Source organism: Oreochromis aureus, linkage group 4 (assembly GCF_013358895.1).
Source record: "Oreochromis aureus strain Israel breed Guangdong linkage group 4, ZZ_aureus, whole genome shotgun sequence".
In the NCBI taxonomy this organism is placed as follows: domain Eukaryota; kingdom Metazoa; phylum Chordata; class Actinopteri; order Cichliformes; family Cichlidae; genus Oreochromis; species Oreochromis aureus.
Genome location: NC_052945.1, coordinates 9,938,475 through 9,949,153, shown reverse-complemented (window position 1 = coordinate 9,949,153; position 10,679 = coordinate 9,938,475). Strand labels below are relative to the sequence as shown.

The following is a 10,679-nucleotide window of genomic DNA, read 5'->3' as shown; positions in this document are numbered from 1 at the left end:
TATTTTTTCATTATTGAAATGCCATGTAAATAACTGTAGATGGTCACATGAAGGTCCTGCCTTATTTCCATAAGCCTCATCTGACAGTCAAACAATCCCTGCAGATGTAAATGTCCAACAGTAGATGGTGCTGGAGTTACCTAGAATAGGCTTCAGGAAAACAGTCAAGCCATGTGAATGCAGCATGCATTTAGTGCATTTGTTCACAGGCTACGATTAATACTATTTACTGTAAAAGGGGAAACAGTCCTGTCAGCACTTGCAGAACCATTACATGAGGCTGTAGAAAGAAAATTATAGATTTAATTTCTTTAAAATCACTCACATAGTGAGACAAGACCAAGCATAAACTTAAAGAGAGCATGTGACAGAAAAGGGCTGCTTCCATCGATTTTCTTTGAACTATTAGCTACATATATTATCAGTTCCCAGCTTATTAGGTGCAGCTCGCTAAACCTAATGAGGCTGTCCACTAAGTCCTGCCTTAATGCAGAATATAATGTCTAATTATAGTCTAATTTTCTGGTCATTGTTCCTAATGTATTAGAATTGTATGGCATCAACTCGATCCTACTTTGTCCACTACATTAGACTGTATTGACCAGGTGCAGCTAATAAGCTAGTAACTGAGTTTACACCATAAAACACAAGAATTTCTGGTGAGAATTCTTAAGTTGCATTGTGATGAAACACTGAACATAACAAACATTTCCGTACTGCTATTTCTTTATAAACCATGTTTATCAAGGCGGAAGAACACTAACACTGATGGCAACGTGAGGAACAGTTAAGTATTTATAAGAAACCATCTGTGTAAAGTCACAGGAGAAATTTACAGTTTCAAAGTGGTTTTGGTAAAAATGGAAAGCGGCACACTGAGCTTCACATGGTTTGAAAATACTGTCCATAGTTTAAGGTCTTTGCAACTTCACCATTTTATCAATAAACATGATGGAAAGCCATTAAAAGAAAACTAAATATAAGGGAACAGCTTATGAAGTTTGTTTTAATGTTAGAAATTCATATCATTAGGGACGATGTGCTGCAGAAATGTCCACGACTGATCAAAAAGCCGCCCTTGTGGATAGTTGGAGGTCAGCCCAGGTATCTGATTACCAGGAACATGAAGACGCAGGTCAGCAGCATGCCTCCAATCATGATGAACTTATCTTGGGTGGCTCGCCTTTCTATAAGTCTCATCACTGTGTTTGACAGCCCCAACATGTTAGCCACATCCAGCATCTTCTTATGAGTTCCCTGTGCAGAGACAAAACAGCCACACTCATTTCAACAGTAATGATCACATGTGACAGTTTATAAGAGCCATAAATAAACAAAATGTTTCCATGACCACATTGTAATTATCTCCACTAATTCCTCTGATTTTGAGAGACGTGGAGTGCCAACGCCCTCCCTGACGCGCCACTCCGTCAGAGGTTTCTCATGGCTAGACAACCAGGCTGAGAGTGCTGATCAACAGACACACCCTGATAAGAAGAGGCCTGAAGCAAAACCAGGAAGGCCATCTCCTCCTTGGAAACACAGACTCACCCTCTAGCTGAGCATGAGCACACTAACAATACGACTATTGTGATCATCGTGGACACCAGAAACTGGGTCAGGAAATTTAATTCAATCCGCTTTTCTATACCGCTTCCTTTGTTTAACAAACGGTTTAAATAAGCTACAGATGCAGACTTGTTTTTCTGCTGTGTTAAGTCACTAACCTTCAGCGTAGATCTCTGATCTCTGAGACCATTAAGGATGCTGCTGCCACTGCCCAGGAGGTCATCCATGCCTCTGTGTGCGTTGTGCAAGTTGGAGTTAAACTGTAGGGTCTCATCTATGGGGATGGAGGTATCTGCGTCCTATTACACAAGAGGAATCTCTGTATTTTACACAAACTCTAGATGTTTTTTTTAGCTTAAAATGTTGCATTCACACCAATACCCATCACCATTTTGATCACTGTTATACAATTTACATACATTTGTCGTGAATGTGCGGCTCATGAGTTCCTCCCTCTCTCTCTCCTGGGCCTCTCTGGCATAGCGTCTGTGCTGGAAATTTTGCAGGGCACTCCGCAGGTGCTGGACATCATACTTGAGCTGGTCCACTCGTCTGAGAGAAAGAAAAGGATTCAACTGTGTCCAGTTTTACAACTACACCAAACATTTTCTAATTTAAGGATGACGGTCTCTGCAGTTCTTTACAAAGCAATCCATTCACCTCAAAGAGTAATCTATAGAGATTTCAAATGCATTTTGAAACCTGTGGGAGGTAACAGGCTATTTGGAGTTTTTGAACACTTCTGAATTTAAGCTTGCACTTCTTATAATGTGCAAGTACTATAGCCAGGGTGTGATTTGCCAGGTGGATAGGAGGGATTTCTCTCACTCTGGTCTACACATCCATGTCTCTGTTAAATAATTTTTCATCCCTGGCAGGGAAAAACAATGTATTCCTCCCTCTGACTTTTAGCACTGCATCAGCCAAATCAGGAACTGACTTTCACTTTCAGCACTCACGATTCTGTTACAGTAAGGGTCTGATATGAAGGTACACTGCATGGAATGGACGATCATTTCATTAAACTAAATTCTGCTGCGTTTCTCAGTAAAAATTATTTTAACTAGATAAAAGAAATTAACCACATGCTGTGCTGGGAGACTCGGAGAAGTTACATATGCATCTCTGCACCAGGCTGCTGTCTGCAATATCCTTGTTAAATTGTACTAAATAAATAAATAAATAAATAAATAAATAAATAAAATCAGCTGATTATGAAGAGGACAGGAAAGGAACTTTTATCAGATTTGATGACTTTAATGTAGCGTACTGTCTCCCCACCCTTGTTTGACAGTGGTGCTAATACTTACTGCACCCTGGGTTTTTTTTTTTTGCACAATTCAGTGTATCAGCAGTTGTACTGAATAAGGAGAAAATTTATTTTGCTCTCAAATCTTATGTGGTTGTTCTGAAGAGTCTCCCACAATCCCCCACCCCCTTCCCCGCCCTGAGTTCACTCAGGCCCCACCAGAGACCTGTTAAGATTAAAGGAGTGCTGTGGAATGGGGTGCACTGTGTCCCCTAAGGCCTGTTTATCCAGCTCAGAAATGAATCTTTGCCCGATGCAGCAGGAATGCTGGTGATGACGGGGGCTTCTGAGGAAATGTTTTCATAGAGCCACGTTGCCACAGGGCAGGACGCGGCTGCCTCTTCATCATCTAACCCTCCCTCTGCTTTTATTGCATATGATACACCCTGCTGTTTCTGGGTCTTTATGGTTACCGTCTATTGTTTAAATCCAAACTTACAATTTGGCATTCTGGCGGCGGTTTGGCGGTTCCTTGCTGGCCAGGATCTCAAGGCGTTCTAAATGATTGAAGATCTGGTCGATTCTAGCTTGCAGTTCGTTTTCTAACACTTGTAAAACAGAGAGAAATGAAGAAGAGAGAATTGCAGGGAAGACAACAGTTAAGGCTGTGAAATTACAATTCATAATTTTTAAATTTACTGGCTAATATACTTCCATACTGAACTGATTCCAAAATGTCTTCCGATATATATAAAGAAAAGAGTTTGGGCTGCTGTTTGTCTTCTAATAATATACCCAGGTGTCACAGGGTAGCATTCATCACTTAAGCGACCCCAGCTCATTAGTAGCTGCGTAGGTTTACATCCTCCCCTGGGGTTAAAATAAACCTTTTGTCATCATTTGTGAAGGGGAGTGTAGTTCACTGCCCGGCTCCCACCATTATCTGTCACACCACCCACCCTACTACTTCCTGTCTTGGCAACAGCTGGGCACAGAACTGAACGGGCACTATCCACAGAAAACAATTAGCCCTGCCTTTTATCATTATATATGTGAGAGGAAGAAGCAGCCATAACAAGGAGCCGGTTCTGAGCAGAAATTAGAAGCTATTCAAAGGGGATTAGATCAGAGGTGGTGCCATTAGCAATGACAGCTTTGTACCACAACAACACTCCCACACAGAGCAGGGGCAGAGCCCCTTACAATCATGACAGCTGGTCACTTACAGTGAACTGACTGGCGGTCTGTCTTTTCCAGATTTCCCATTAGAGACTGAACCTCCTGGATTTGCCTAATCCACAACGATCATACCGTTAGTGAACAGCAATAAAAACAAATAGTTTTGTTTTAATTATTACTGTACATGAACATATTGGTATGGCCCATATATATAGATTAACAATCGTATTATGCTGATATAAGCCTGCTGCAGCAGAAGTAAAAGTGATAATAAGTTAGACTCATTAGCAGTGGTAGCTAACTGGCACCGTTTCCACATCAGACAAGAGAACTCACTTGTTGGTCTGGTGGTAAAGCGTCTCCATTTTTCCCGATCTAAGAAACGCTTCGCCCTCCCTTTACTTTATCGCGTAATTTTGTTATAATAGTTTTAATTGTGACAAGCAGCTCAGTTAGCTTGGTAGCTAACGTTACAGGAGTTTACACGTCATCAGCGGAGCTTTTGTGTACGGAAATAGGAAACCGGAAGCCGCTCGACGTCATCACATAGAAAGAAATAAAGAAGAGAGCTCACTCCTTCTTAATTACACATCTCTGTCAGCAGACTGTAAGAGGAGTGTTTTCATTGCGGTTATGAATTTTTAAATAAAAATCTTTTAAAAAGTGATGAAATGAACACACTCGGAATACCCTTGCTCTTCAATTTATATTGACCAAAACTGGAAAAGACTTGAATAATATGCGACAAATACTGCATTATCAGTGAAATGAAAGAAGAGTAATTTTTTTCAGTGTCCAGGATATACCACGTAATGTCATGTAAAGATTTATACTGTATATTGATTATTCATGTGATTTAAGTGGTTATTGATTTTTCCATCGTTTGCATTTACTCTGGATTTACGTGCAAAGCTTTTTATTTAATAAGTGAAAAGTTCGTACTTTGTGATATAAATATTTTCATTTGTTTATTGAATAGCTCAACGGACAAAAATATTTGTTTTCCAGTCCAACTTTTGATCATTTTTGGTAAGTTTAATATTAAAATATCAAAGTAGTAAAGACCCTAAAAGTGTTTAATAAAAATTATTGACCAATATAAAACTCCATAACCCAGTGTTTCGTTTATTCTTTAATTATTCCTATAATAATATTTATATATTATATAATATATATTATATAATAATATATAATATTTTATTTTATGTTAATTAATTCACTTGTTCAAATCAAGTTGGATGCACTACTGTACCTGGAATACTGGTACAGTCTATTTCATAATTGTCAAAGGTTAATATGTAATACATGTGATTTTTCCTGTTCTTCTCTCAGTATTATGTTTTATGCATCCCCCCGGCACTTTGTTCACCTCTGTTTGACTGGAAGCCTTTTCATATGCTTATAGTTTTATTATGTCACTGTTTATGTTTCAGAAAATTTTATGGGAGAAAAGAGTGCCCACTCCTCCTCAATTTTGGACGCTGAAAATGTAATCCTTACGTCTACCAGTCTTCCTAAAATTATGTTCCTAAAATATATTTATAATATATTATAATGTTATATATTTATATACAATAATGTTATAGTTTTATATTTTTATGTATTTTGTTTTTATTTTACTCTTTTATTTTTGTGTTAAATTCCATTTAGTTCAAGTTACTTTTGTCGAGATTTGGTTTATACATTTAATATTATTTTTTATGATAATACATAAATAATGATGCTAATAAATATATGATACAAGATAGTATAGTAACACAAAATGTTGGGAATGCAGGTGGCTCACAGACTCACACTCAGTAAATATATAGAACATTTGTGATTTTTTTAATGACTTCAGAAAACAAGAATCATGATTGACTACAAAACAAATGGTAGTTTCTTTTTGCCAGTTGGACTGAACAATAGTCATGGGAACTCAGTGAAAATCTCAGAGATAAAACTGTAGATTTACACAAGTTGGAAAGGTCTCTTTTCTAAAAGACTACAAAGTCCAAAATGATTCTCTGCATTTAGTAGGGTCTTTACTTTACAACATAAAGTGTGTTGAGCTGACTATTTTGTTATTTCGTGCTACATAAATAAAACTATGTTGAATTGAATTGAGTCGAATTGAACTGAATTACTGCACTGTATGTTTGGAGGACTAAAGTTGAGGCTTTCAAACCTAATAACTCTGTTATTAGGTGTCAGTCTGGTGGGGGTCATGGTCTTAGCCAGTTTTGCTTTTGGTGGTACATTGCACAAAGAAGATGGAATAACTGAGGAGGAAGACAACCTCCAAATTCTTCAACTTCACCTCAATCATGGTTTTGGAATGGATAAAGCAGGTTATTAGCTTCTGAAATGACCTTCACAAAGACCAAGCAACTGGTTATTGTGCAACTTGCTAAGAGACATTTAACCATACACTATAAGTAGGAGTGTATAGACATATTTGCGCCTGTAAGTATGCTTTTGACCATGTGGTTTATCCAAAATTCAAACTTATGAACTCAATTCTTGTTTTTTTCCAAAGATGTATGCCGTACAATCACTGCACTCTGTAAAAAGAAAAGTCTTTGGCCTACAAAGACAAGCTCTGAGAAGATGCAGCATAATCTGTTGACACGTAGACATGTCACAGGAAAGACTCTAAGAAACATGTCCTAAGGCGAGCTTTTGTCAGCTCTCGCTGACTAGGTCTAATTAGGCCATCCTCTTTTTCCACAGTCAGGTGTCAGAGTGTTCCTGTTCGTCCATCCAGAAGCTGTTCTCCTCTTCTTGCCTGCAGCCAGAGTCACCAAAACTAATATTATTAAACTTCATAGTGAGATTACAATTCATGAACACAGAAGAGAAGATGTCAGATTTGCCTGCCACAAACTGACTCTGTTATGGAGTGGGGTGTGAAAAAAACTGTCTAAATTTCACAATAGTTCCTTAGTGATTTATTATGAGGAAAGCACCTTGGAGCGCTGCCTGGCGCCTTAATAAAACCACATCTCAATCACCCTATACATAGCCTCCATCAGTGTGGTGTCTACCCGTTAGGGAAGAAAGAATAAACGGGTGCAAGGGAAAGCAAGGGAAACATAAACATTAACATACTTTGTGGAATGAGCTCCTGTTTGGAGGTGATACCTGTATTTGTTTTCCTCATTCAGCACAGCAATCAGAAGTTGGCCCAGACACTTTTCCACGGCTGCCTGATGCTACATGAGTTGATGGTTGTATCTTCAGGCTAGACACTTCTGAACAGAGGTCCTTTTCACCCACCCCCACATGTCAGAAATCTTGAGATCTGTTCATGCCACTTCTTGCTCTTGCAGTTCCCCATTTTTGGTTGTCATAACATATCCTCGGGGTAGTGGCTGGATGCGTACGGCTTTAACCTGTTGCTCAGAATAGAGAAGAAGTAGCGAGAAGGAGGAATAAACCCTCTTAAACCATTTCTGAGCAATACATGAGGCACCTCTCTGGAGGTCGTGGGGTTCTCTCCGTCTGTCCTTTATGTTTCAGCCCTGAGGAAAGGATGAGATGAGCTTACTGGTTTTCATCCACACCTGATCACCACGGGCACAAACTGGAATCCAGACTCCAGGTGTGGAGCCTTGATCACTTTGACTGACCGAGTTAGCGCAAACTGTCACTGTCATACCTTATTACACATGTCTATGGAGCACAGCTGGTGTAACAGCCATCCTTTTTTCCCATTTTAATTAATTTTTCTTGTAATTTTAAGGAATTTGGATGATGATACGGAACAGAAATATTTTATTGAGATATTGCTTTAGAAGAAAACTGTATTACAATTTTCTTACACACTTCTGCTTTCTACAGCATTACAATATTTCCCCTCAGTTGTAGTATAAAGTAACATATAGCTGAACTATTGAGGGGTAGTGTATAGATTTTACTGCACAAAAGTGTTCGCATAGTATTGTGGAAAACCTTTATAATTGGCAAAGAAAACAGGAAATATACATAAAAATACAGTAAATAAGAAAAAAAATGTGTTTGCAAAATACTGATGAGCTTGAAAAGTACAATTTAGAATGACCACCTTTATTTCTAAAGGTAGCCAGAACTCTCTCTTGTAATTTCTTTAAATAGTCTTTAGGAATCGTTCTCAAGGTTTCTTTTTCCATTTTTCCTAAGGACATGACTTTCAGATACTGCTCATCTGCTGTAGATACTTTTTATGTCTGCTACTTCTTCTTTTGTCCTCCACTTGTTGTGATTCTCAATTTTTTTAGGACACGTTGCACACCATGCCGAAAAATGCCAAGTTTACAACTACTAATTCTTTTGGAATCACCTTGTTGGTTCAAAAATACTATTTCCTGTCAAACTGTGTTGTGTTTGGCATTTTTCATAGATTCACCTAAATAATGGGAAAAAATTTAGTGTTTTTATGACACAAACAAAGTGTCTAAAGATACAAATTAAAACTGGTTCACTACTAAGTTGTCTGTTATGTATAGAGACAACACTGATTTATCACTTTGAGTCCAAATAAAACTCTATAAGTCATTCAGGAAGCCTGGAGAACTCTTTCTCACGACCACTTTAAAAACGTCTGGCTACTTGGAAGCAAAATACAACATAAAGAAATGCAAGGTGGCTCAAGACTTGTATGAAGGGAAGCATGGGTATGAATTGAATATATCTATATGAGAACATACATGTATGTTGCTGCTTTGTTGTTAGGAAATGCTGTTTATCTTAGCCTCTTTGGAGGTCTTGTAACCAAACAACATTTAGTGCTGCATCTGCATCAGTCTCCCTGTACTGCTTAGAAAACACCGCAGCCTGGTTATTGTTCAGTAGAGAAATGAAAGCACTGGATGTACTCAGAGACCTACCCCCCACCCCCGCACCCCAACACTGTTTTGTTCATCAAGGGAAAATGATATGTTATTGAATCACTTCCCTACAATGTACTTAATGATGTTTTCCAGGCAGTATAACACATCATAACTCTACAATGATTGCCCAAGACAGACACAGCGAAGAAGCCAATTATGAGGAGCAAAATTGCCCAGGGTCAACAATTTCTGGATACCAGTCATTTCTTTTAAAGGCACACTGATCTTTACGCTTCTTCCCTGAGGCAGGTGAGCCACTCGTCTTTGAAGCTGTGATGAGGCGCTGAATGAAAGCAAATGAGGGCCTGTCAGAGATGACAGGCGAAACTCATAAGCTCCCAACATCTCAGTGGGTTTTACTGTGAAAGGAGTCCAGCTAGGGGTCCAGAGGGCAGCACCCTCTCCTCCCAGAGGGACAGTCTATATGACCACCCAGTTGCTGCGACTATATTACTTTTAATGATGAAATGTCTGCGAATAGCCACAAAGAGACGAAACAAAACTAAAAACAGATTAAGGACAACAACATAATGATGCAAGACAACCGCAAATAAGCATAAAACCACAGGGTGATTGTCTTACATCAGCCCATTGCTGCAGGCTGTGTGGAAATACAACTGCCCTCTATTTACTCTTTTTATTTCAAAGTACTCTAAAGTTTTTATTTGTTATTTGGTATTGATTTAGTGCTATTTAAGAAATATTTGGTCTATTAAGGTCTTGTACATGATTTGAGTCAAATGCATTTTTGTAAATCTGTAGATTTGCGGTTCCCCTCAACCTTTTTTCTCTTCAGTGGAGAAGACTAAGCTTCTGAAATGGGCACAGGTGATCAGCATTACTGTCTCCCTCTGTTGGTTCCTGGTATGCTGTATTTTTTTCTCTCCTAAAAGTGATCATACAGGTGTCAGACCCATACACACATACCCACAGATATGCAGCCCTCTGGTTATACCACCTGTGACACTAAGACCTCTGAGGATGAGCGATGCTGTCCACCCCTGTGGTTGGATTTCATCTTTGCGAGGATGCGATTAAAAACAGCACTGGCACGAAGCACTGCACCGGGGTTCCCCGGCCTGACAGCTCCCTTCCCACAGTCATGCAACCACTTTAAACCACGCTCTCATCATTACGCTGTGTGTGTGAACAAAATTGTGTGGTGTACAGAGCTCAAAAGAAATGTTTTTGTCTATCTCCATCCCTTTAATGAGAATCATGATTTAATTGTGAATACTGGTGGAAATAAAGCCAGCAGACAGCATAATTGTGTAGGTATTGGTATCACAAATAATCACAGGCAACATACCAGACTTCTTTTTCAGAGATGTTGCCAGTTGGGGAGAAGACATAGCTCAGAACATTATCTGTGTTTTTCTTCCCTGGACGTAGTTGATGTGGGAAAGTTTTGTTTTGATTGTGATGGAGGTCACTGTGTGTATGTGTGTATGTGTGTGTGTGTGTGTGCGCGCACATGTGGCTGTGAGAGAAAAAGCAAGAGGAGTGCCATATATCGAGCAGAGGAGTCAGTTATGTAGGTGTGTGGGCTCTTATCACAGCAGCTGCCATGTAAACTCTTCTGTTGGTGCTGCAGGTGTTTCTGTGGAGCAGCATGAGAAAAGCCTCCCACAGGAGCTTCCCAATGGGTGGGTAGTTGTGGGGCTTGAGAATGGACAGTTCAAGAGGAGTCTGGTAAACATCTGTGGGTATCTTTGTTATGTAAAACCAGTTCATCAGCACTCCTGTGTTATACTTTTTTTAAACTACCAGAAATCAACCCATTCTGTGTGAGTCTGCCTGTGAATGTGTCATCGGAGCTGTCATTGCAGTTT

At 39.2% G+C, this 10,679-nt stretch overlaps 1 protein-coding gene across 1 annotated transcript; it reads right to left on the bottom strand.

Annotated features, from left to right (window-relative positions):
• Positions 1-708: 708 nt before the first annotated feature.
• On the bottom strand, positions 709-4,524 carry gosr2 (golgi SNAP receptor complex member 2). The gene is made up of 6 exons (XM_031729934.2): positions 4,334-4,524; positions 4,045-4,109; positions 3,318-3,426; positions 1,989-2,121; positions 1,728-1,868; positions 709-1,257 (listed from the first exon to the last, which is right to left on the bottom strand). Exons 1-6 carry the CDS (start codon positions 4,360-4,362, stop codon positions 1,096-1,098), a joined length of 639 nt encoding a protein of 212 aa, XP_031585794.1. The 5' UTR covers positions 4,363-4,524; the 3' UTR covers positions 709-1,095.
• Positions 4,525-10,679: the final 6,155 nt, after the last annotated feature.

Bases quoted from the DNA above. Each gene is read 5' to 3' on its own strand.
- gosr2 (XM_031729934.2), bottom strand. From the start codon at position 4,362: ATGGAGACGCTTTACCACCAGACCAACAA. The intron at 3,427-4,044 runs GTAAGTGACCAG...CTGTTTTACAAG, and splicing joins AGACCGCCAGTCAGTTCACT to TGTTAGAAAACGAACTGCAA. The intron at 1,258-1,727 runs GTTAGTGACTTA...GTCTCTGCACAG, and splicing joins ATCAGAGATCTACGCTGAAG to GGAACTCATAAGAAGATGCT.